We start from the raw sequence: 25419 nt of genomic DNA on the forward strand, positions 1-25419 counted from the left end.
ACCACAGGCTCTCATCCTCCTCCTCATGTTTAAAGAATAAAAAGTCCTTCAGACGAATTAGTATCTGAGTTTCCCGACAAGCCCGAAAGTGTACGCCGCCTCGGCCTCGCTCTTCATCTGGATCATGTAGATCTTGGTCAATTTGCCAGTGACGCCGCCCTGCTTGGGCATAGCGCCGTTTTCATTGTTTTCGATCACAGACACGGCGATACCGGTGCGTGCCACGCGCTCGAAAGCGCTCTCGCCCAGGCAGACATCAAGGAGGACTTCGCCGCGGGTTTTGCCGCGAACAATGATTCGTTTCTCGGGTTCGGCTGGCCGTCGGGGCGAGACAGAGCCGGAGGTCCGGGGGCTTGTGTCGCCGTCGGCGGGGTTGCTGGTATCGCTGCGTCTGCTGCCTGCAGTGCCTGGGCGGCGCGGGGGTGCGGATGGCGCAGGCATGATGGTGAGTCTGGCGGCGCCCATGTCGCGCCATTTCGACTGGGTCTCGCGGACGTACAGGCGGATCTTGGCGTTAGAGAGACCGATACCGTCGGCGCCCTTGATGGCGGCGGCGATTCTGCCGATGCCCGAGGATGAATGGTGGGAGCCGGAACCAACGGAGCTGGAATGGAGGCTGTCCTCCTTTGCGCTGCGGGAGGTGATGGACGAGCGGGAAAGATTGAACATCTTGCTGCCGGTACCGAACTTCTTCAACGCTGAGAATGCACTGCTCATGGTGCCAACGCTGCTTTCGGAATGGTCCGCGAGAGACCGGGGGCTGTTCGACGCGCGGTAGCTCTTCCTGCGCCGCGGCCAGCCAAACCATCCGCCAGTCTTAGCTGAACTATCCATGGGAGCGGGTTGGTCGGCAAAGGGACCGCGTGCGTTCTGTAGAGCAATATAGGTTGGGTTGTTGATGCGTGCTTGGTTGATAAGGCTATACAATGCCTCGCACTCGTCAGCGTTTCGAGACCGGAACATGATATTGTTGCTCCAATCGATCTTCGAACCCTCGGTAGGAGGCGACCGGACACTAATGTCGATGGCTGTGCCACGCCGGATAGGCACCAGTGGTGTAAGTTCAAGACCGACCAGCAATTTCCCCTTTTTGCCATGTGTTCCCTCATCTTCATCAGATGACATGAGGGAGATATCCCTCTCGTATGCTTCGATAAGCCCGGGACTAACCACAATCTTGCAATCGTCTGTAAGCACGGTCTCCCATGTACCCTTATCCGACCACACGAAGACCGAAGCTATGGCAGTGGACGACTTGGCGGGTTGGGAGGGAACGGATCGATACCCACCCTGGGATGCAGAGTTGGATGGAGACAACGAACTGCTGGATGATGCGGCCAAGGTCGATTTAGGACGGTTGGGCGCTTCGACTGGTAGTAATGTTGATGCGAGCTCGTCATCGGAGTCGTCCGATGTGTCCGACGCGCTGTAATCGGAATCCGAATACATTTCGTAGCGTCGCACGGTGGATGTATCCGAGTCAGAGTACGTATCCGAAGCTGTCGAAGGTTCGTACTCATGCTTCAATGGGGATGAGCCGCGCCGCCTCTGTCTCGGGTTCGTGGGACTGAGAATTGGTGTATTCGATAAACTTGATCCGGTGGTGGAGCTTGGTGAGCGACTATGTGGAGGGGGAGGTGGTGGAGGCTCATCGTCGTTCGTTTGGCTCGAATCGGAATTTGAACGAGAGTGATCCCTGCTCTTCGTCGGGCTCCCTGGCAGGCTGTACGACTCCAGAGGAGCGTAATCCTCGTCGTCCGAAGCCGATAACAACGACTCAGTTATATAACTCTGACTACTGCCTTTTCTAATTTTAGGTATGCTGGGCAGATCCATTGAAGGGACTGATGATACTCGTGGAGACTCCCAGTCAGGCGCATCCCTGGTGGGTGTTTTGGGGGTTTGCTGAACGCTGTAAGGCTTCTTCTCTCGAGCAATCCCTGAAATGGGACCAGAGCTTTTCTGGTTGTCGTCGTGACTCCGACCGGGCGTCGCTGGGGCCGTATTGAGATCGCTGTCTAACTGCGTCTCTTTCTGCGGGCTCAAAGGCGAGCTTTCTCCATTTCGATTGACCCTCTTGGCTTTCGAGCGCTTAAGACCCGCTGAAGTTCTCTCATCCAGAAGCGGGGTCTTGCGTGGGTCTCGAGAATGAAGGATTGACAGTTGAGGCTGCGGTGATGGAGCGTGATCCGAATCGCGCGTGACCACGGAGAGAGAGGTTCGTGACTCGGTGGCGGAGGCGGTTTCAAAAATCGTGCTGGGATCCGACAAGGAGCCCTTCGGGGTCAGAGAGCGACGTTGAGTCCGAGACGCGATCTTCTCCCCGATTGGTATATCGACATTCGTAGGGCTCAACGGTACCTTCTCGAGTGGTGGTGTGTCATTAGAGCGAGCCGTCTGCGCCCGTTGTCGCTGCTTCGCCCGTTCAATGAAGCTTTGAGTCCGACAGATAGCCGGGGGCTTGGGGTACTGCCCCAGCAGCTGAATCCATTCAAACGCAATGTCCTCCTCTTCAATCCGAAGGCACAGCAGCTCTTGCCACGTTCTTGGTTGTCCCGATGGGCTGCGCAACATGACTACAAGTTCCCCTTTGGTTTCTCCACTGCGCGCAGAAACGCACGCAAGATCCACGGGAGGAAACAGTAACCACCGATCGGCATGGTCAATCTCACAAATCAACAGGTCGCCGCCAGCGCCGTTATCGGGGCCATTGTCTCTAAGAAGAAGCTCTGCTCGACAGTCGATAATTTGACCAGTAGAGTGGTACAAAGAGAGATTGAAAAAATCTCGAGCTCGGACTCGTCGGCTCCTGTTTACAGTCACATCTGTGAGAGCTCCTAGAGTTGCGGGGTCACGGGCTCGAGTTGCGTCGACACTGGCGGCGGATTCATCTTCCAGTCTTGCTCGTTCCTCTCGTGCGCGGCGGCGAGCCTCGGTGACCAGGCTCTGATAGACCGCAACCACTTCTTCGGCTTTGGGAGAAGGCGCTAGCATATTGATTCCTTTGAAGGTCTTTGCGAGATACTTAAGTCGCACCAGGGGTCGTTTGAGCAAATAAGCCACATCCACCTTCTCACCGTCGCTATTTACCACATCACCGTTTTCATCTCTAGCCATGCCCTCATCCAAACTCTTGGTGTCGGCATTTTGAGCGGCTTCTCCCTCTTCAAGGGGAGCCAGATTGACAATGACGTCTCTGAATCCCAGTCGCCATGCGCGAAGATATTCACGGTAGACTCGCTGGGCTCCTTGTGCCCAAGTAAGTAGAGAGTCTGAGTTATCCTGAGGGATTCGCTTGTGTAAAGTCTTCAAGCGCTCAATAGCGACACCCATATCAACGATGGGTTTAGTGAAGTTCAGCTCGTCTTTAGGGTCGGTTGATGGTCGAAAGAGACCAGCGGCAATGGCAGAGTCGGACCTCGAGAGGACGCACGTCAGCAACACAGGAATGACACCGCCCACTAGGGTTTTGAGTTCGCGCATGTACTTGATTTCATCAGCTGTTAGCTCCTTGAGTAGATCGGCAACAGTGGCATTCGTAGCACGGCTTTTGTTTGTCCGCAAACTTCGGGCGGATCGTAAGCTCCGAGTGCGAGTATTCGGTACAGAGAGAACAGAGATGAGATCATCATGGGTGGTCAATCGCCTCTTTAGTTGGGAAGAAACCGCAGGTAGCGAGTCGGGATCGAACTTATCTCTCTCTTCCGCATCATTTCTATCTTGGCCCGGAGCCGACTCAAGCGCATCGGGAAGAGAGCTAGGTGCATATACCTGCGATTGTCCACCGTCACCCGTGCTCAGTGTGTCAATGGAAGCAATGGTCGACAGGCGATGAAGTCCAGTGCTAGGAATGGGCCGTTTGCGAACCAGCGGAACAGGCGCATTATTTCCCGAGACCTCTGAGCCCTCCGAGAGGAGATGGCTGTCTGTGTCCAGGCCTTCTGCTTCCACACCTGTCGACTTCTCAAGGATAACCGCCTCCTTTGCGCCAGATGATGATCTGCTGTGCCTATGTTCACTGGACTTTCTTCTGTGAGAGTGTGACGATCGGTCCCTTTTGGATTGTTTCAAGGAACCCTTTTCTTCAAAGGACCTCTTGCGCTCGCTGGCAGATGACCCTGCTCTGCTGCGCGCATGTCGTCTTGTCACGCTTTTCCGACGACTGTCACTTTCGGGAGATGCTTCAGATTTCGCCCTACGCTCGTGCTTGCCCTCCTGCTGATGGCCCTGCTTTGCCCGGTTGGCTTTCGTCTTCAGAGGCGCGGGTACTTCCACATCAGGGTCCATATCTTCCAAGAACGGGTCCGAAGTTGCAGAAAGCCATGCTTCAATCTTGGATCCTCTGGCGGGGGCAGCCTTCGGAGGTTCCGGTCTGGCAAACATTTTCCGCGACTCGTCGAGCATTTGTCCGAAAATGCCTCCTTTGGGAGGTTTCACTGACCCGCGAGCCTTAGGTGCCGGGTTCGGACCCCGGGCGCGTCTCCTGGATAGTTCTGTAAAATCGGCTTCACTTGCTGCCCAATCGGTATCGATCTCGGGCACATCATCTCTCTTTCCCGGACTCTCGAACGGCTCAAGTAATTCACCCGTATGCGGACGGTCGGCCGTTCCTGGTCTTGAAGTAGACTTTGAGGACCCTTTCTGCTTCACCTCGTCTTCTTCAGCCTTGCTCTCATTCGCCGAGTCCACGTCCCGCGAAACCCTGGATTTTCTGCGCTCCCTGACGGTCGAATCAGCTCTGTCTCTGTCCCGGCTCCGCGACGATGGTTTCGCGCCTGCCTCCTCATCTTTGCGACCTTCCTTCCGACCCAACCTCGGAGATGATGCCTGTTCATTGATCGTATACTGGGAAAGACGTTTGGGCGGAGGCAGTTTGGCGGCGGCGGTTTGGGTGGACGATCGGTTCAGCTTCCAATGCTCATCGCTGACAAGTCGCTTTCGGGGAGTGCTGTTGCTGCGCTTTCTCTGAGTGGGTTTGGGGGTTGTTGGTTTCGTCTCGGTTGTCGAGTTCTCCCCCTCGTCCTCGTAGTAGACAACATCGGTCGCGGTGATAACCCCGCCTCCCTGCTGCTGCCATTTCCGGACCTTTGCTCGCACCGAATTAGTGTCGTAGATGCCCAGTGGCACGCCGATATCTAGAGGCTTTGGTTTAGTGGGGGATGTTTTGGCGCTTCCTCCACGATTGGAGGGGCGATGCGGAGTGGCAGGCGACGATGGCATCGATGTCTGTTATCCGGAACTGAGGTGATTAGCATATTTCCCAAGATCAGCAGCAGGTATCCGAGACATCAATTGCTGGAATGTAAGAATGGCAACTCAATCGGATAGGGCCAATGCTGAGATTGAGGCAGGGAGAGAGGGGAAATATTCTGCGTCGAGAGAGAACCAGCAACAGCTGCAGCCCCAACGACGTCACGCGGATTACTTGTTTGTTTACACGGAGGAAACGGGACAGACTCACTCACTCAAGACTCGTACTAATAAGCATGAAGAAGACAAAGGCAGCAGAGTAAACAAAGAGAATATTAAAAAATAAAAATAAAAAATAAAAAATAAAATGAATAACAGTGAATCAAGGGATCCCGGATAAATTATAAGTATAATAATAATAATAGTAATGGGAATGGAAATGGGAATAGTATGCAGCAAGACAGGCGGTCAAATGACGGGAGACAGCAGAGAGAGTCTGTCTAATCTGTCAAGCCTCCTGAACCAAGTGACGATGTCAGCTGCAAGTGAATCAAGATAGAGAGAGAGAGAGAGAGAGAGAGAGAGAGAGGATGCAGTTGAGGGTTGTAGAGAGCAATAAGAGACTGGACTGGGAGAGTTGATGACCGAGTCTGGTGATGATTTTTGATTCCTGACCGAACAGAGAGCTCTTCAGCCTCTCTGCTGCATGTCTCTCTTCGATTCTCTCGTCTACCCAAATCAACGCCCTCTGTCCGTTCTTCAGGCTGGAATAATTGTCCTCTCATACCTTAAATCATTATTGAGGCTGCCCGGGAAACCTGCGGGGCCCAGCGCTAACTTCTAACTAAAGAACTTGAACTAACCTACTTCGCTTATCAAGCTGTGAATAATGTGATATAATGTGAAGCATACTGTGTACAACTCGTTCATGAGATCCCGAATAATTGATCGACCTTTTAACTTTTATGACTGTCATACTTCTTTCAGGTATTTCTTCAGTGGGTTTGTTCGTCCTCTGTGTGTCACTGTGTACTACTAACTTCCAACTCCTGTGTGTCCACTGCCAAAGTGCCTGCCTGAGTGCTGCCACGCTACGTATATCCACATGATCCACCATGAACATGGCCCGACCGATGATTGAACAACTCGAGAACATATTTCCCAAAGGCCCTTTTCATTCCGTTATAGCCCTATAGGTATGCCAGAAAGAGAACTAACTACTGCCCTCTCATTCAATCGTCGCCGTTTTCTTGCGTCATCAAGCGGGCCGGTGTATCTTGGTTTCAGACACTCAATTCATAGAGTATATCATTTCGCATGAGAGGCGGGATGCCAGTCGAATCATCATTATTGAATATTTTGGAGTCAACGCATGTCCTGTCGTGCGGACGCCTTTGCGAGCCCTACGTATCGGGACTTGCAGACTTCCTTCACCGAGCCTTTTGATACGCAGATACCTGCTTCAGAGTCTTGAACACCTGTGAAATGGTGCTGATGCTTTGATAAAGATAGTCTACCCCCCCCCCGATGTATTAGTCTGACATTCCTCTTCTCAGGTCAATAGCACTTACAGGACGGCACCACAATCCAAATAAAGTTCATCAAGAAATAGTAAACCCAGAAATAGTACGCCTCGGGCCGGCAGTACGATCGTCCATGCGCATAGTGATCGAACAAACTCGTGGCATAATACAGCGTATCACCGTACAGGTGGCTCATGCAAACAATCAACTGCATAGGATGACGGAGCGAGTGCTGTTTGAAGATCGTGTAGGCAACAAGGAAGCACAAAGGGCCCCAGAGAAGCTGCAGTCGCCCGAAATCAGATATTCTCCACACACATAAGGGACTCATCAGGCCCAGGGGTGCATACCACAGTCATAGTCTCCATGCATAGTACCAAGGTGTCCGAGGTCATATACCTCGAGTCAGAAAGCGCATATTCTTTCCACAACTGGCCGAAGAAGTCCTGTGCAGACGCCATGTGGCCATGATTAACCATGAAGTATCCTTCGAAGCAGCAGTGGATGGCTCCAGCTGGTCAAGCGATCTGTTAGCAAGTCCGTTTCCCAAAATCAGAGATAAGAGGAACTCCCACATAGTACAAACCACAAGATAGCGAATCGATCTGCTTTCAAGAGGGTCGGTCGTAAAGAGCTGATGAGAGCCAAAGTTCCTCCCAGAATGATGGAGGTTGCGACAGTGGCGGTCGTTAGAAGGCTGAAGATGGAGGACTCATTGGGAGCATAGTTCCTTATGTTAGCATCAAGAGGCCAGTAAGGATGAAGAGAAGACTTTGAAGCCATATTGCCAGCAGGTACTATGTATGACTATGATTATGTTGCTCTTCCTGTCTCGGGCTGTAGAAGGCTAGGACGTGGTAGAAAGTTAAGTGATGAGACTGAGGGAAGGATTGATCTTTTGACTACCCGACCATGTTGTGAATGTATAGAAATACAGCTGTGAATGCGAAGAGAGTCAGGAGAATATGCAAAGATTGATTATAGTGGTTGGGTGAAGCATCAACAATTGTTTCGATGCCTCCAAATCATGATGCCTGAAAAACAAGGCAAACTGGGTCAGTTCCCCGGCTAAGTAGGTTGAGGGCGTGAATGCCTCAGGCATCAACGCCTCGGGATCTCCGCAACTTCTCCCGCAATGTTAATCCACGCATTCACGACCATCTATCATCCTTATCATCCCTTCTGATGACTTGGTCCCGCCTCTGACCACTTCATGGAGCCCGAAAACTTCTTAACCTACGCGAATCTCTGTCATGGCGCATGGTCCTTTTGAGAGAAAGCCTCTGGGGCTCGACTTACCCCATGCCCCTACACCGGACTCGCCGCCTGGCATTGCGGCGCTGTTCGTCATTCGTTTCGACATCAAGGCCGGGTGAGTTCTGCAACCAACCACTTGTCTCAATAATCTATGGAGCTACAGCGGCTGACTTCGGATAATGAATTAGATATGTCATCTCATGGAAACGTGCTATCCCAGGGGGTGAGTAGCGATGTGAACTATCGAAACAGCAGGAGCTGACGTATCCGGATACCTATCTAGTCGAGATAGAAGGCGTTGTTGAATATAGATCACTTCCATCTGGTCTCCACAATGTCTCTGAAGATTTGATGTACGTGAATACTACCCCGCCCAATTGGAATTCGCATACGCTTTCATACTCACCTACATTTCTCCTAGATATTTCGTTTATGAACAATATGCCGGCATCAGTGCTTTTGTCAACCTGCCCGCGGATGAAGCAGAGCGCAATGCGAATATGTTCGCGGTAGGGGTTTTGGTCCCCTTAGGCTCTGGCAGACTCGGGAAGAGCTGGAGACATGCTCCCAAGCTGAAGGAATTGGCACAGTGAGCAGTTATTCAAACCGTCAGGGATGCTCTACTGACTTATTGTTCTATTCAGTGTCTATGCAAAGGATATGTCCAACACACAAATTCTATCCGACTATTGGGAGACTTATGAGATGCGCACAAATGGCGCCTCCGCCATTCCGCCCGATTCTCCCCTAGAATCTCCCCTCAGTCTTCGTTTCAGAGAGCGACCAGATAGCATGCATCGCAATCGCACATTTAGTGATGCTCTCGTCCTGGAAGCGTCTAGGCCGGCCCTGACGCCTTTCCATCCAGCCTCATCGCTCCCTGAATTTCTCGATTGTTTCGGTCCTTTGATCTTTCCATTGTACAGAGCAGCCTTATTACGCAAGCGTATTCTTCTGATGGCCGAAGCGCCGGTCCATATACCCTGTAACTTTGGTATGGAATCCCCTTCCTTGCTGGACTCGGTTCACATCGCTGACAGACGCAGTATATGATTTGTCTTTACTAGCATCGCTTCCTTATTCTCTCCTCCCACTACTCCCCCCAGCCGGTTCACCACCTCCACGACCTCGCCCTCTCTTCAACGTGGGCATCCACGATATTCCATACCTTTCTTCTTTTGTGGGCGTCTCACCCAGCTCAGAGCCCGATGCCGCCTGGATAGCCTGCAGCACAGACAGCGTGTTGAGCATGAAAAGCGAGCTCTTCGATGTCTTAGTCACGTTGCCCCCGGTACATTCCAAAAACGCTGCCGAAAAGGTGTTTCCCAAAATCTCCGTATTGCCCGACCGCACCGCGCACCACAACTCATCTCAAGCAATCTACCTCAAAGCCACACAGCGTGACGCCCGACGCTATTCGATCCTCCGTAAGGGTTTGCGACACCTATCACACAGTCAGGACACCCAGTCAGGAAGCGACGAGGACTCCGACGCTGCCTCGACATACTCCTCCAGCCCCGTGGTCGAGCCTCTCTCGTGGACACGCCTGGCGTATACATCCTTCATCTGGTGGGCCTCCGCAGGCGAGAAGCGCGACGGACTCTCCGAGGAAGAGGAAGAGGAGCACCAGATCGAGCAAGACACCCGGCTCCTCGCCAGCGTCGAGTCAATGCCCACTCCGTCCTCGGGATCCGTGGGCCGACAATCCATGCAGGCGGAGGGTGCCCAGCAACCCCCAGAAATCGCAATGGTTGCTTATTTCCGCCGCCTAACGACGCAGATCTTCGTTACCCTCTCGGATGTGATTGCCCGTCAGGATAGCAGAGACGGCGAAGACGATGAAGACGTGGACGCGCCATATGAGGATGGCCCCGCAGATGATGACAATGACGATACCGAACCATCCGTCCACATCGGCCGCCAGGCCACGCTGGAGGATGATTCCAGGGCGCCGTTGTTGGAATCCGGCGCCAAGCGTTCTGACGGGGACGACGAGCCCGTAAGGATCACATCGGAGGACATGACAGAGATGGGACTCGATGTGTGGAGCGCGTCCGACCGGATCTTCGTGGAAGAGCTGGTTCAGTCGTGGTGGGGTCGGAAGGCCTACATTGATAGTGCACGCATCAAATGCTGCGGGATCTCCATTGTTTAGTCAAGCCTCTGTGTGGCGAGCCATTTACTAGCGCCCCGATGTACATCGGGATACTGAAACCCATAACAGAAGACCCATAGATCGAGTGTGGACTTGGAGTAATCGGACATTTCATTCATGGCATTCAATCACGTTCGTAAAAATTATGTGCTGGTAATCATATAGCTGGTGGACCAAAAAAGAGTTATGTACCATGACAATGCGTGACAAAGGAAAAGAAGAGGGGTTTTTCGTAAAATCCCCAAGCGAGAGTGAAGTGGCTGTGTTCAGTAGAGAGTTGCGCCGAAATATCCCCAAGCACCTTTGCAAGCTTTCAACCCAGAAAATCATAAAAGTGTGGATGTGTATGCACGATGAATCCAAACGCAAAGCTTTCCAAACAAATACATTTAAGATTCAGCATGACCATTTATGGGATCCCTGCGTGAGACTCCAAATAAAACGCCATCCTGCTTGGACACCAGGGGTATCGAACCAAAAAGCGATCAATAACCAAAAACGGCAGAGAGAGAGAGAGAGAGAGAGAGAGAGAGTTTAAAGAGGAGGGTTCGCTCAAGGCGCAATTGATCACCGATGGAGCATTCTGACCGGTGCACTCATGTCGCGTCGAGGTCCCTTATCTCTATCAATTCTCATCGCTGAATTTTGAACACCAGGTATTCTCTGGGCACCCCGTGCGGGTGTGACTCCCGTTCCGGCAGAGAGAAGAGTAGCCTCATTAGCGCTAACGGATCTTTTTATAGTGTTGGTTCTTCCTCTGCGTGCTCGAATCTGTGCTAGCGCCTGCTCCCTATCAATGGACATTCCCGGCAGAGGAACGGAATGAGAGGCCAAATATCCATCCGATTGCCCTGGAGTTGTTTGGGCATCTTCCATGCTGTATCTTGGCATAGGGGAGTCCCAGGGAACTTGAATATGAGTCGGAGAAGGTTCAAGTCCTGGAGCAAAAGCGTGAATTGGATCCTCTGCTTCCATGATGGATTCAAAGGGTGACCCTTGGGGATTAAAGCGCTGCGCCCCAAGCGGGCTACCGAGCAATTGATGTGCACCCAATGCTTCACTTTGTGGGTGCTTTGCCGGCGATCGAGCAGGAGACGGGACTGACTTGAATGTTCCCGTAACAGGTGAGAAAGTTATCAAAAGCTCTTCTGGCTGTTCATCGCCTCTCTGGTTGTTGGTATGCTGCGATTTCGGGAGAGGGCTGAAAGGTAGATCCGGTTGGTTGAGCTCTTGGGATTGAACGACGTGGCTATTCTGATGGTCCTGTTCCATTGTAGGCTCATGCTCGTCCTTGACTTCGATATTGTCCAGTCTGGAGACATGAATATGCATTGCTTCTTCTTCTTCCTCTGCGAGACGACAAGAGCACCGTTTGAATTCGCACTCCATTCTCAAGAATTCAATCATGTCCTCAGCATCGAGCCTCAACTTCTTTTCCTGTTTGAGCGCTTCTTCAAGATCATCAATCATCTCATGTCGGGTAGAAGATAGAGTTATATTTCGATCCTCTTGCTGAGGGGCGACATCCGAGAGTCTCACCCTCTTTGGAGGCGTATCCTGGGTCGGTGTCTGGTCCGTTGATTTCACAAATGGTGATATCCTAGAATCCTCCGCGGGTCTCTTTGGTCGACGCGGTGTGGGTGTAGTCAAGAATGCGAGGTCCCCTTCTACTAAAGATACCCTTCCGATACTCTCGCTGTGTATTTTCTTTGCCTGGGCTTCGAGGTTGTCGGAATGATTGTTGGCTTCGACATTTCGCAAACGCCCTTTCAGAACCTCCAATTCCTCCGTTAAGCCAGCGAGTGCGTATGCTCTTTCAAACGCTTCTTGCTTAGCTTGCTCTTTCGCCTCTCGCTCGAACTGAACTTCCTCCTTTAATCCCTTGGCCTCCATGCGTGCATGTTTGAGATCTTCTTGTAATTTCACGAGCGCGGACCCCGCGCGGAAAGCCTCCTTCCTTGCCTTTCTGATTTCTTTCTCGAAGACCGATCGCTCATGCGCTTGTCGTTCCTTAGCCGATTGCAACTCCTCCAATAGAGATTCGAGTCGCTCGCTGATCCGCCGTTCTCGTGATTGTGCCTCGGTCAGCTGAGCCGAAACACTGGCAAGAGCTGATTCCGCTTCTTCACGGCCAAGAATTGCTCTCTGGAGAGCCGCGGCGACACTGGCTGAAGTTGCTGGTTGTGCTGCATTTGCTGGGCTGTTTCCCCGGGAGAGATTGTTCAGGAACGCAACCCGCGCTTGAACATCCGACATGCCCCTTGTCTTCTTTCGTTGCTGAAGGTCTGAGGCTCGTGATGGCGAACTTGGAACAAATTGCTGGTTCATCCGCTCTGGTGAAAGACGGTTGAGGATTTTCGTCGGGCTAGACAATATCGGGGAATCCATTGTGAAGAATTGGTGATGTTGTACCAGACAAAAGTTGATATGTTCCTTCTAATATTATTTAAGCATGACACTTGAGCTGATAAATGAAGAGGGTCCAGATTCTGAATCCGACGCTGCGGAGGTGATGGTCAGGTCGTTCGTGAGTGTGACGCACCCACAACACACGCCAAACATGTTTACGGACTTTGGGCCCAATGTGGAAGGTGTCAGGTGACTGTTGCTCTGGACAACAAGGCTATTCCCGGTTTGGAAGGGCCCATTCACGTGTCAGATAAGCCAGGCTATACCAAATATAGACTAGACCCGTTTATGTTGTCTGTGCTTAGATATTCGCTATCGATAACCATCTCATTGCTACTTTTGTTTGACCGCGGGGCAGATTCGAGCAAAACATGAATATACCACATATGATGCCCTAATCTCTGTTGATTTTTGCAATCTATCAGTCTTGATTCTTGTTGGTACTTTCCATACATCTTCTTTGTATTATCAATCCAGCTCAGTACTGCTCATGAATAGGTAGGCCAGTCGTGGCAACGCATACGACAAGCTCACGATGCATGAAATTATAACACTTCAATTGGGTCAACGAGCCAACTACTTGGCGACTCATTTTTGGAACCTTCAGGTGAGTTAGATGATCTTTCTTTGCTTGGAAACGACCCTGAATTTATGTTTGAAAGGAATCCTACTTTACATATAATGAAGGCGAAGAATCACCAATTGATCACGATGTTCATTTTAGAGCCGGCGTAGGGGCTGATGGATCAGAAACCTACACCCCAAGGACCCTGATATATGACTTGAAGGGCGCCTTTGGAACTCTCCGCAAGCAGAATGCACTCTATGAGTTAAGCACGGATTCAGAGTACGGTCAAGGTCTATGGTACGCTTATCTTCATGATAATCAGAGCCGCAATTACTCTGGCTGACGTCGATTCTCTCAACATAGGGACGGGAAAGAAGTCATCCAAAAGCAAACACCGATCATACCGAGCGAGTATCAATTAAATCTCGAACAAGGGCTTCCGGCTCCGGCTCTATCATCCGAGACGGTTCGTTACTGGTCCGATTACAATCGGGTTTTCTACCATCCACGCTCAATAATCCAACTCAACGATTACGAACTGAACTCAAAGATCATGCCATTTGAAGACTGGGACGTTGGCGAAGACCTGTTCAATGATCTAGATAAGGAGCATGATTTACTTGACCGTGATGTGAGACCCTTCGCGGAAGAGTGCGATCAGCTACGCGCATTTCAGTTGTTCGCGGGCTCTGACGATGCGTGGGGTGGATTTGCTGCAAAATATCTGGACAGAATAAGAGATGAGTACGGGAAGAAGGCTGTTTGGGTGTGGGCTATGGAAGGTGGGAGCAAGCTTCAACGCGTGAGTGTTTCCCCCTGTCAAATTGAGTCGCTCGGTTCTAATATCCCATTTCCCCATACAGCGCAATCAACTCAAAAGAGATATCAACAAAGCACGATCCATACACGCTATGGCCCCTCAGTCATCGTTATATGTGCCTATCAAAGATCCCCCAGGTCATGTCCCCAGCACAATCAACCTTGATGCTCAGTCTGAATGGCAGACTTCGGCATTAATCAGCTCGGCCCTGGAGACTGTGACGCTTCCGACCCGTCTTCGCCCATACCATGATTTTGAGACTTCCCTGGCAGGAGAAGACGGTATGCATAAAATTTTCGAATTGCAGTCGACAATACTTCCTGAGGATAAGACTCCGACCGGAGCCGCTGGAGGCAACGAAGCATCGACAGAGGCAACCTCGAAAGTCAAAACTGAATTCGATATGGACTTTACATATGATGACCCGCAGAACAGAAATTCGCACATATTTAATCAGGTTCAAATTACCCGGGGATACAGTCCCGTGACAGATGAAGCTAGTATTAGAGAGGATCTCGGACTGTCGCGAAAGAAAAGATTTTACAACTCTGAGCCAATGCTTGAAAGGTGAGTTCCCGACATTACATCATCCAATGAATAACTTGTGATGCCTATTGCTGATGATGATGATACAGCTTTTACACTCCGTTGGCTTTTCCTACCCTCGACAGCTTTCCGCACAACTTGTTCCCGGTAAAGGAGTCAAATGCGAAGATTAACATCCTTGCATCCTTGACAGCCTCGTCACGGACTGCAGGGAAACTCAGGGCCATGGAAGTAGTTGCCAGACGGGTCGTGGGGGTTGATGAACGAGAAAATCTGGTGAATGGCTTGGGAGAGATCCGTGAATCTTATGAAACAGGATGGATGAGCGACTCGGATTTTGATGACGACTGAAGTCAGCTTTTGAGTCTCAGATTGCTGTACGAAGTCTCCGTATGTAATGAGAAATGAATAAAGAAGTAAGTAGATAAATCATGTAGGCAAATCAACTCTATAAAAGGAATGCGATCTTTAGGGCTGAAGATGATGATGCAAAATTCCTAGACTCGGCATGTTTGCATTGGAGACATCCAAACGTGGCCTTATCCTACACCAGGTTGCTTCTTAATCGACCGTTGCGATTCCATTCTTCATAATAATTATTGCCAGGTGGTCAGTTGTATAGGCTTTGGCTCCATTCTGATGGCTTTCTATACTTAATCGTTCGTATATCCGCCCTTTCCTTCCAGCTTGATTCCATTCAATCATAGGGCTAACGATACAATCATCTCCGATAGTCAACGACAAGCTCGTTTGCGAACCATCACCAATAACTCTGGATGTACAGCTCGTTACTCATTTTCGCTATCTTTGATTGATCTTGGGTGGAAGTTTCCGAAGGAGCCTTGAGCTCAGTTCCTTGTTCCTTCTGTCTTAGACTCAATTGAGGTATGTTCTGGACCTTCGCTTGCCCATTGCTCACTGCCTTTGGCAATACACTAACTTCTTATGTTGACAGTCACATCGCAACATCATCACAATGGTTTCTCGATTAAAAGCTTTGTCGCTGTCCCCGGTCGCCTCCTTCCTTATCTTCCCCTTCCTCCTCTTCTTCCTCAGCTTCCCGGCGCCAGCCTCCGCTGCCGGGTCCGCAGTCCTCGGTATCGACATCGGTACCGAGTACATCAAGGCTGTGCTTGTCAAACCCGGCATTCCACTCGAAATTGTCCTCACTAAAGACTCCAAGCGAAAGGAAACGGCAGCCGTTGCGTTCAAACCTACGAAGGAAAGCAATGCTCCGTTCCCTGAGAGATTCTACGGCGGTGATGCGCTGGCTCTGGCCGCTCGCTATCCGGACGACGTTTATGCGAACCTCAAAAGTCTGCTAGGCGTTCCCTTCGAAAATGGCGAAAACGAAATGGTCAAGATCTACCATGATCGGTATCCGGCTTTGAAATTAGAAGTCGCTCCCGGCGAGCGGGGTACTGTTGGACTGCGCAGTAACAGACTGGGAGAGGCTGAAAGGAAGGATGCATTCCTCGTTGAGGAACTCCTGGCCATGCAGCTCAAGCAGATTAAGGCAAATGCTGACAGTCTCGCTGGAAAGGGTTCCGATGTCAGGGATGTTGTGATGACGTATCCTGTTTTCTATACCGCCGAGGAAAAGAGAAGCCTAGAATTGGCGGCAGAGCTGGCAGGCCTGAGAGTGGACGCGTTGATCAGTGACAGTCTTGCTGTGGGCCTAAACTATGCCACCAGTCGTACGTTCCCCAGTGTCTCCGATGGTCAAAAACCTGAGTACCATATTGTGTATGATATGGGGGCTGGATCCACCACGGCCAGTGTCCTTCGCTTCCAGAGTCGCGCCGTGAAGGATGTTGGGAGGTTCAACAAGACCGTCCAAGAGGTTCAGGTTCTGGGAACCGGATGGGACAGAACCCTTGGAGGTGATGCTTTGAACGATCTCATTGTGCGGGACATGGTCGCCAATCTGGTGGAGCACAAGAGCCTGAAAGATCGCGTCGCTCCTGCGGATATCCAGGCACATGGCAAAACTATGTCTAGGATCTGGAAGGATGCCGAGAAGATTCGTCAAGTTCTGAGTGCCAACACCGAGACCGGAGCCTCCTTCGAGAGTTTATACGAGGAGGACCTTAATTTCAAATACCGCGTCACTCGTGCCAAGTTCGAGGAACTCGCCGAGCGTTATATTGCGCAACTTGGAAAGCCTTTGGAGCAAGCTCTGATGGAGGCCGGCCTACAGCTCAGTGACATTGATTCTGTCATCCTCCACGGTGGGGCTATTCGTACCCCGTTCGTGCAAAAAGAGCTCGAACGTATCGCCGGATCCCCAGATAAGGTCCGAACAAGCGTCAATTCCGATGAGGCTGCTGTTTTCGGTGCGGCCTTCAAGGGAGCATCTCTTAGCCCGAGTTTCCGGGTTAAGGATATCAGAGCCAGCGACGTCGCCAGCTATCCCGTCTTGCTCAAGTGGGCCTCGGAGACCAAGGAAAGACAGCAGAAGCTATTCACCTCTACTTCGCAAGTCGGTCCCGAGAAACAAGTCACGATGAAGAACCTGGATGACTTCGAGTTCAGCTTTCATCAACAAATCTCTGTCGGTGACAATGTGGTCGACTCGCCCGTTCTTCGTGTACAGACACAGAACCTGACCGCTTCTGTCGCTCAACTTAAGGACAAATTTGAATGTTCGCCTGCCAACATCACCACCAAGTTTACAATGCGCCTGAGCCCCGTCGATGGGCTCCCGGAAGTTGTTGGTGGCTCGGTAAGCTGCGAAGTCGAGAGCACAAAGAAGGGGAGCGTCGTTGAGGACGTCAAGGGATTCTTCGGCCTTGGTTCCAAGAAAGACGATCAGGCACCACTCGGCGAAGAGGGAGAACCCGCTGAGTCGATCACGCTTGAGCCAGAGGAGCCTCAAGCCTCGACGACATCCACCGCTGCCGATGCCACAACGACGTCAGCCAAGGAAACTAAGAAGACGATTCCCCCAATCAAGGTTGAATCTATTCCCGTTAGTTTCACGACTTCGCCTCTTGGGACACCCGTGCTCTCTGCCACTGAATTGAGCCGCATCCAGTCTCGTCTGGCCGCCTTCGACGCATCGGATCGCGATCGATTCCTGCGCGAAGAGGCCCTGAACGAATTGGAATCCTTCATCTACCGGAGCCGGGATCTAGTGGATGACGAGGAGTTCGTGAAGGTGCTCAAGGCGGAGCAGCTGGCCAGTCTACAAGAGCAGGCCTCGTCGGCCAGCAACTGGCTGGATGATGATGGCGCTGATGCCACTACATCGGAGTTCCGCGGGAAGCTCAAGGCGCTGAAGGATATCGTCAACCCTGCTCTCAAGAGAAAGCAGGAGAACGCGGCTCGGCCCGCTCGTGTAGAGATACTGCAAGAACTGGTCAAGAACTCCAAGACTATCTTGGATATCATGCAGAAGCAAATCGAGCAGGACGAGGAACTTTACTCGTCGAGTCTCTCGAGCGTAGCTCCTACTGAGTCCTCCGAAGCTTCGACCTCAACCACCACGTCCTCCACCGAGGCATCCGCAACCGCCGACCCTCTTGAGGACCTCGAAGGGGATCCTTATTCGACCTCCGCATCCACCACTACCACAACTACTACTACCACCACCACCACACCCAAACCCACCGGTCCCAAGTACTCCATCTTCCACCCATCCGACCTCTCAAGCCTTACCAAGGTGTTCGAGTCCACCAACTCCTGGCTCGAAACCCAGCTCGCCCTCCAGGAGAAGCTGACCGAGTCGGATGACCCAGCCTTGACAGTCGCGGAGATCAACTCTCGTCTTAAGGAGCTCGAGCGCACGATGAACCGCATCTATGAGAAGATGGGAGCCGCGGCGGCCAAGTCTGGCAAACCGTCCGGGGACGAGGCCAAGGGCAATGGCAACAGCAAGACCAAGAAGGAGAAGGCGAAGAAGGAGAAGAAGGAGAAGGCCGAAAAGGCCAAGGCTCCTCCCAAGGACGAACTGTAAACATTGTCTCTGACTGATGATTTGTATTAGATATTTGAAGCACACCTGTTTGTAGCACAAGGTAGAAATCTAGAGCGTTTCTTTCTCACACCATCGCTTCGAGGCTCAAATGGATACAACAATTGCTTTATTTTTACACATATACATGGCTCTTAACCCCGGTACCTTTGTTGGTAATCGGCTTTGAATGCCCGTCATGACAGCAAATATATATTAGACTCGAGTAAGCAACTGCTATTCATACAATACTATTGAAACAATCTTCATCACCTTGAATCATATATATCAACACGCTCACATTAGATACAACAACCGCTCTGAGAAACCTAGGGTATTCGTACGACCATCCCCATACTAGGGTAAAGATAGAAACCAAACAAAAAAGACCCGAAAAAAAAAGATATACAAGAAAGGAAAAAAGAGACGAGAGAACGAATCGCTACTCTCGTCGGAATCACTGAAGCCAGCTCAGCGAGGATGAAGGGATCTTCATGTCGCAGTTCAATGTCATAGGATAAGGCTTGCGCAAGGATGGAGCCGGTGATTGACCCAATCGAACATCTCAAGCTTCTCCCATCTCAACCTCATAACCGCGAGTTTGAGGCACGTAATCTGTATCCACCTCTTCGCGACTGCGAAGGAATAATGGTTCTTCAAAATCATCGACTTCCATGGCCCTTTCCTGGGCGGTCGCCTTGGTTTGGCTGTGAGTCGCCATGAAGCGTTGCCGTCGGTTGCCCAAGCTCGGCGCGAGGATGGTACGTCCGGATGCCGTAGTCAGGTTCGCGGACATTCTCGTAGCCACCGAACCCGACCAGGCGGTGTCAAAATCGCTAGAGTATTCATCCAGATCATCGTCATATGTTCGTTTCTGGCCGTTGAGGGCCGAGAGGACAGATTCCTGGCTGCTTGGAGGGAGGGAGAAGGCGTCACCATCGTCCATGATGATCTGATTGGTATGGTCCATGTGGTCCAAGCTGTGACAGGAGGGATCGGCGTAGGACTGGATGGCGAAGTCGCCAGCTTTCGACATGCCGCAGAAAGGGGCCAGTTCTGCGCGGATGGCGGGGTAGTTTTTTCCGATGGAATGCTGCTCTAGTTCTGAGGGGCGGCGAGTGGACTCGTCGAATAGCTTCACGCCTTTGGTCTTGTAGCCTTCTGCGATCGACTTGCGGACTCGCATGCCCACTGAGAGAAGGGAAGATTGGACTTTAGCGGGGAGCACGGGGGTTGCGGAGTGTGTTGTGGCAGCGTAGTGGTTGTGGGAGAGACGAGGGGCGCAAGCATCGTCGGAGCCATTAGAGTCCGATACAGCAGCAGAGAAGAAGGTGGTGATGGGGGGTTGAAATCGTCTGCGTTTGGAGTCTAGGCTATTGGTCTTGGTGAGAGACATGATGAGTCTGGGGTGGATGGATGTTCTGCTTGGTATTGCGGAGTGGAGATGGTCTGTTGATGCTTGTAAAATTTAAAGACTTGATACAGCCAATAGAAGAACAATATGACTAGAGATATTGACAAGTGTTTCTCAGAAAGGACTAGAGAGGAATGTGAGGCATGACTGGCATGCAGTCTGGTTAAGAAGGAGAAGAAGAGGAGTGGATGCACAATAACGGAGACTTCGCAGTGAGATGGCTTATGGAAGGCTGGGGAATCACGGGAAAAAAACGCGCGACGCGGTGACGCGCTCGAGCGGTGGCACGTGTTTTTTTTTTTGCCAATATATCCTCTTTGGGATGTTGGATATAGAATGGCCATGACATCGTACTCCATGTAAATAATTTATATGTGTATATATATATATATATATATATATGGCTGTGAGGATGTAGAGGATGGTGACTTGTTCAATATGATATTATTTTCCGCATACGACACAACCTGTGGCTGCTGACGGTAGGAATCATACTCAGCTGGAGAAGACTGCATAATTATACTGATGAAATTTGAGACTGATACAAAAAGAAATGTAGCTTGGTATCTAAACTTTTTTGGCAGATCGAATGCGCTGCTAGAAACAACTCTATATAGATCCTTATCCATTGTTTCCTCTGCGGCCACCACGCTTCCTCCGTTCCTGATGAGCCCGCAGGACATTTCGTGTCTCAACCAGACTTCTTTTGCCCTTGCCCTTCGCTTTACCGAGAGTCATGAAGATGTTCTTTCTGCGCTCCTTCTCCTTGTTCGTACTGCTCTTGCCCTGCTCCTCCTTGCGCTCCTTGCGTCTTGCGGTCACACTCTTATATTCTGACCGGTCCTGTTTGCCTTCCTTCGCATGAGCGATACGCTCCTCGCGTGTGGACTTGCCAGCAGACAGGGCAGCCAGGCCTTCGATCTCGGCGGCAGTAAGGGGATCGTCCGCATGTCGAGAAGGACCATTGTTTTGTCCAGAGCGATGTTTCTTCGGGAGTAGAGCGTTGACAGCTGCTTCGTTGCGCAGCTCGGCAAGTTTAGCCAGATCGGCCGGCGTGAGGATACGGGTCGTTGCCAGCTTGAGCTTGTTGGCCTCAGTTTGCTCTCCTGTGGCTTGTGCATTATCCTCTTCGCCTTCGGACTTGGCCTTCTTGGAAGGCCGCTCTTCATCATCATCCGAGTCGCTGAGCTCAATTTCCGCATCGCTCTGGACATCAATCCACCCGCCGGATCCATCACTATCCTCGTCGTCTTCAACATTCCATTTGGCCCAGGCCGCCTCATCCTCGGCCTCATCGTCTTCATCGTCTTCAGCGTCAGAAGGCAGACCCTTCTCGAGTCTCCGCTTCCTGCGCTCCTCCTCCTTCCATTTCTCCAGGAGCTCGAGACCTTCAATCTCACCGGTCTCTTGCTCACCGAAACGGCGCTCTTTCTTCTCGCCAGAGCGCAAGCCCATCGACGCCTCTTTACCACGATCACGTCTCTTGAGCATATCCGCTGCAACATCTCTGTAGAGACTGAGCAGTCCTCTGGCTGCCATCACCACACCCTTATCCTTGCTCTTCCTGTACATCACAAGGTCTTGCAGCAGAGTTTCATTCATGGCGAGGGGCTGACGAACACAGATTTCTCGAATGGCGTTGAGACCAGCTGTAGCCACCTCCGATGCGGCTGCTTCGGACACGAATTCGTTGGCAATCTTCAGTACAAGAGGCTCAAGAACATCAGGCGGCACCAGGTCGTGCGATGCTTGTGCAAGGGACGCCAAGAACGATGTAACCGAAGGCTGTCGTGGGGTGAGGTATTTTTGGAAGTAAGAATAGAGATGCATGATATGCAATCTATGCAATCCGACAAGACGAGACACGAGCTGCAAGACCTGAAGCTTCTGGTCGAGGTTCAGCTTCGACTTGGAATTTTGAAGGTGTTTCGAGAACAGATTCTCCGCGAACCCTTGGGGATCGTGTAGCAGATGAAGCGCGGAGAAGTTCAGAGGATGCGGCTGGTTCTTCTTCCGCTCCTTCTTCTTGACGGTAGCCTTTGCCTTCTCGACCGCGCGGGACTTCTTCCGGGTCTTCTTATTGATTCCGACCTGATGTTTTACTCGTCCGAGATCGATGGCCTCTTCATCACTGCTCTCGTCTTCCATCTCCTCACGCTCCTTGTCACCACCCAGGAAGAAGCGAACACCACCAACAATGACCTTCTCATTCTCTGACAAACTCGCCTCCTTCATGACTTCAACTGCCTTGGCATCTGTCCAGATCTGTCGTTTCCACAGCTCGCGCGTGATCTTGATAGCCCACAGACCCTTTGAAGAAGTGCGGTCTGATGTCACCAGGTTGAACAGAACAGTCTGCATGGTCCGGTTGAGCTTGTGGTTGATTGTCTTTGAGTTCGATGTCCGAAGATCCATGAGGATCTTCTGGAAAATCAGGGCTCGCAGAGTCTTGCTTGGGGTCGAGATCAGAATAGGGAACAAAGTCTGCAGCAAACTATCAAGACAAGAGATGGCAGGGTTAGTGGCCTTCTCCAGTGAATAATGGCAGATATTACATACGTAGCAGAGTCAAGCAATTCCTTCTTGCGAAGCAAGACCAGACTACCTACGATCTTCTCCCGCAATTCGGGTTCGAGAATCAGATGGTGCTGTGTCAGGATATCGATGAGTTGCTGGGGAAAATCCTTCGTAATGGTGGGATAGCAATCGGCAACGTGCGCGAGGAAATCAATTAATTCCCGTAACGAGATGATGCCAGTGTCTGTGGCAGCCGTGGGTGCGGCCATGAAAATCTCGCGGTGACTCTCATATTGGTAATGCTGGGCCCGGAAGTCTTCAATGTACGACCTGGACGGAGCGAAATGCATATTAATTACCTGGCACTGATACCTAATACACCAGGATCCTTAATGCGAGCAACTTACTTTGGATCTCTTCGGACTTTATGCTGTAAGTTGGGCCTGGCAAGCAAAGACAGCGGTTGTTAGTGGTGAGCGAAAACTTCTCCAGTCGCACTTGTGGTCAGAATGACTCGAGGAGATGAACTTACAGATCAGCCTCGACCTTTTCCAAGGCCCCTAACTTTCTTTTCACCATTGTTGCGAACGATTGTGGGCTAATCCGAGTGTTGCAGATGGGAGCCTGGTGGTGATGGTGGCTACGTTCGAACGCTCGGCAGCTCCGAACTTTTTTTCTTCCTCCGGTCTGGTCTGGCGTATCGATAAGCGACAAAACAGCCTACCCAGTATGCGATCTCCAAATTGCCTACCATTCATTATCTATCTACCTTACGGTTTATCAACAGAATTATATCAAAGAGAAATAGCGAAACTATTACTTGAGGACTGGATACTAACAGAAATGTGCATCGTCCACAAAAATGAGTCTCGGGGGGTTAAGTATCACCAACTGCATATGGGCGACATATTTCTACACGAGACAGAAGAAAACTGACATATTAAGTCTGTAACGTCTTCATAATCGCATCTCAACTACTAAAGAAGAAAGCCGTCCGATTTCATTGATTTTTTTGGATCTTGCTCCCTCCGTGACTGTCTCGAGGTATGTACAGTCGCGCAGATGCATGCAATACGACTGAATCCTTAATGAACCCCCGTCCACTCCAGTAAACATAAAACCAGGACCAAACGGAGAACACGCCCAAACATAACCCTTTTACCGGTTGCTCTTGGCAACACGCTCGAGCTCGTCCTTCTTCTTGATGGCATAGGAGTTCGAGCTTCCCTTGGCAGCGTTGATCAGCTCCTCAGCAAGGCACTCAGCAATGCTCTTGATGTTGCGGAAAGAAGCCTCACGGGCACCGATGGTTAGGAGGGCAATAGCCTGGTTGACACGGCGGAGGGGAGAGACATCGACGGCCTGGCGACGGACGGTACCGGCGGAACCAATACGGGTGCTGTCTTCACGAGGACCGCAGTTGACGATGGCATCAACGGCGACCTGGAGGGGGTTCTGGTCGGTCATGATGTGGATCTATAAGAAAAGTACCCAGTATCAGTCAAAACTGTCCATTGCGATCTCGAATTTTCCCCTTTCGGGTTGCGGAATCTCAAGGAATGGTGGCTTCTGCACGTACGATCTCGAAGGCGTGGGCAACGATGCGGACAGCCATGAGCTTCTTGCCGTTGTTGCGGCCGTTCATCATGATGGAGTTGGTCAGGCGCTCGATGATGGGGCACTGAGCCTTGCGGAAACGCTTGGCGGCATAACGACCAGCAGTGTGAGGGATGTAGACGGGGTTGCGGATCTGGATATAATCGCTGTACGTGTAAAACCCCGAGTCAGCAAATTTGCGTCTTGGTCAATCCAATGCCTTCTTCTTTTTTATTTTCCCCTTGCACGATTCCCCGTTGTGCGCGATATTCCCGATTCGCGGACCAGTCGAAAAACATCCAACAAAATTGAATCCCAAGCCGGCCACAGAATCTTTCGCTCGCAACCAAATTGCATCGCAGGGGTTTGAATAGAGAGACACCTACGTCAAAGAGATATCCCGGATCTCAACATCCTCGTAGCTCCACTTGTTGAACAGCTTGACGGATCCCATCTCCGCAAGAGCGTCCTTGGGCAGGGCCTGGAAAGCCCCAGAGGGGTTTTCGACCTCGACTTCCCCGTGATCAGACATTGTGACGCCGTATGCACCTGTTGTCGAGGGAGGGATTCGTGAAGGTGACGGACGGTGTCGTTGAGTGGTGTCGTCGGATAGCAGTCGGTCGGCTGAAAAGGTTCGCTGGACACAGGGAAAATCGAGGTGCGGCCTCGCTTAGCACTGTGGGTGGGTTAGGGCAGGCCCAGCACCAATCATGATGTTTGAGTCATGTGATATAATTCTTAGTCATTCCCGCTACTCTAGTCCTGATTAAGCCTAGCACTCTTGTAAATTCGGACCACTTCTTGTCCCTAGTCCTTACCCCCAAGTACTGTCCTTCTACTGCACACTATCTGTCGGTATCTGCACTCCATAGTATGGAGTATTGCGAAGAACTATGGCCTTTGCACCGTCCTCGGTTTTATCCAGACTGTCCTGACACCGACTAAAATACTTCCTCACGTTAGCGGGTTCTTATGTCGCCGGGCAATTGTCACCCAATATTAAAGCGACAAATCTCTGAATCGTCCCGCTATCTGATGGCATGCGATTGGTGTGATATTCATAGACACTGATGGGTGGCTTGTTGATCTTTTCGGCCTCTGTTCAAAAAGTCACTTATCTGTTGTTGATTGCGTGTATCATCCCCGACGATGTCATCCATACAGATGTCAGTCCTCTGCTGCTCGAAATGCTAATGCGTCATTCGAGTACCGCCCTTAATTGACATCTTCGTTTGTACTCCTTGCCTTGTACTCCATAGGTAGTCTTCTTTATGCCACCTAAACTAGTCGGTGAAGTTCCATTACCAAGGATATCAAGGATCTTGCATAGACCACTCATGATCCTCGATGGACACAATATAGACGATAGTTGTAGTTCTAAAAGCACAACAGTGCCATTGATGCTCTACTCCATAAGGTATAAGTATAAGTATACCTGAAATCCATGCACGGGACCATCCCCCTCATTC

General features: G+C 51.0%; 9 protein-coding genes across 9 annotated transcripts, besides 9 other annotated features; 3 read left to right on the top strand and 6 right to left on the bottom strand.

The window, feature by feature from the left end:
- Positions 1-57: 57 nt before the first annotated feature.
- Positions 58-5220, bottom strand: ACLA_020250 (uncharacterized protein; the record flags this gene model as incomplete). Its single annotated transcript, XM_001268743.1, has 1 exon — positions 58-5220. One exon carries the CDS (start codon positions 5218-5220, stop codon positions 58-60), a length of 5163 nt encoding a protein of 1720 aa, XP_001268744.1.
- Positions 5221-5526: 306 nt separating this feature from the next.
- Positions 5527-5557: a microsatellite.
- Positions 5558-5743: 186 nt separating this feature from the next.
- Positions 5744-5779: a microsatellite.
- Positions 5748-5778: a microsatellite.
- An 841-nt stretch (positions 5780-6620) lies between the features above and the next one.
- ACLA_020260 (EXPERA domain-containing protein) lies at positions 6621-7496 on the bottom strand (the record flags this gene model as incomplete). Its single annotated transcript, XM_001268744.1, has 4 exons — positions 6621-6703; positions 6762-6996; positions 7064-7227; positions 7289-7496. 4 exons carry the CDS (start codon positions 7494-7496, stop codon positions 6621-6623), a joined length of 690 nt encoding a protein of 229 aa, XP_001268745.1.
- A 470-nt stretch (positions 7497-7966) lies between these two features.
- Positions 7967-10125, top strand: ACLA_020270 (uncharacterized protein; the record flags this gene model as incomplete). Its single annotated transcript, XM_001268745.1, has 6 exons — positions 7967-8085; positions 8159-8193; positions 8254-8323; positions 8392-8559; positions 8615-8964; positions 9011-10125. 6 exons carry the CDS (start codon positions 7967-7969, stop codon positions 10123-10125), a joined length of 1857 nt encoding a protein of 618 aa, XP_001268746.1.
- A 503-nt stretch (positions 10126-10628) lies between these two features.
- Positions 10629-10657: a microsatellite.
- Positions 10629-10658: a microsatellite.
- Positions 10659-10692: 34 nt separating this feature from the next.
- ACLA_020280 (uncharacterized protein) lies at positions 10693-12513 on the bottom strand (the record flags this gene model as incomplete). Its single annotated transcript, XM_001268746.1, has 1 exon — positions 10693-12513. One exon carries the CDS (start codon positions 12511-12513, stop codon positions 10693-10695), a length of 1821 nt encoding a protein of 606 aa, XP_001268747.1.
- A 556-nt stretch (positions 12514-13069) lies between these two features.
- On the top strand, positions 13070-14819 carry ACLA_020290 (misato family protein; the record flags this gene model as incomplete). Its single annotated transcript, XM_001268747.1, has 5 exons — positions 13070-13141; positions 13197-13399; positions 13466-13904; positions 13966-14489; positions 14558-14819. 5 exons carry the CDS (start codon positions 13070-13072, stop codon positions 14817-14819), a joined length of 1500 nt encoding a protein of 499 aa, XP_001268748.1.
- A 625-nt stretch (positions 14820-15444) lies between these two features.
- ACLA_020300 (Hsp70 family protein) lies at positions 15445-18426 on the top strand (the record flags this gene model as incomplete). The annotated part of the gene is made up of 1 exon (XM_001268748.1): positions 15445-18426. The coding sequence occupies one exon, from the start codon at positions 15445-15447 to the stop codon at positions 18424-18426; it is 2982 nt and encodes a 993-aa protein (XP_001268749.1).
- Positions 18032-18068: a microsatellite.
- Positions 18353-18388: a microsatellite.
- A 562-nt stretch (positions 18427-18988) lies between the features above and the next one.
- ACLA_020310 (uncharacterized protein) lies at positions 18989-19819 on the bottom strand (the record flags this gene model as incomplete). Its single annotated transcript, XM_001268749.1, has 1 exon — positions 18989-19819. The coding sequence occupies one exon, from the start codon at positions 19817-19819 to the stop codon at positions 18989-18991; it is 831 nt and encodes a 276-aa protein (XP_001268750.1).
- Positions 19820-20206: 387 nt separating this feature from the next.
- Positions 20207-20239: a microsatellite.
- Positions 20215-20238: a microsatellite.
- Positions 20240-20458: 219 nt separating the features above from the next.
- ACLA_020320 (SDA1 family protein) lies at positions 20459-22933 on the bottom strand (the record flags this gene model as incomplete). Its single annotated transcript, XM_001268750.1, has 4 exons — positions 20459-22331; positions 22397-22684; positions 22762-22797; positions 22887-22933. The coding sequence occupies 4 exons, from the start codon at positions 22931-22933 to the stop codon at positions 20459-20461; spliced, it is 2244 nt and encodes a 747-aa protein (XP_001268751.1).
- A 579-nt stretch (positions 22934-23512) lies between these two features.
- ACLA_020330 (40S ribosomal protein uS7) lies at positions 23513-24482 on the bottom strand (the record flags this gene model as incomplete). Its single annotated transcript, XM_001268751.1, has 3 exons — positions 23513-23830; positions 23934-24117; positions 24337-24482. 3 exons carry the CDS (start codon positions 24480-24482, stop codon positions 23513-23515), a joined length of 648 nt encoding a protein of 215 aa, XP_001268752.1.
- Between the last annotated feature and the right edge of the window lie 937 nt (positions 24483-25419).

Source organism: Aspergillus clavatus, genomic scaffold, assembly GCF_000002715.2.
Source record: "Aspergillus clavatus NRRL 1 1099423829805 genomic scaffold, whole genome shotgun sequence".
NCBI classification, from domain to species: domain Eukaryota; kingdom Fungi; phylum Ascomycota; class Eurotiomycetes; order Eurotiales; family Aspergillaceae; genus Aspergillus; species Aspergillus clavatus.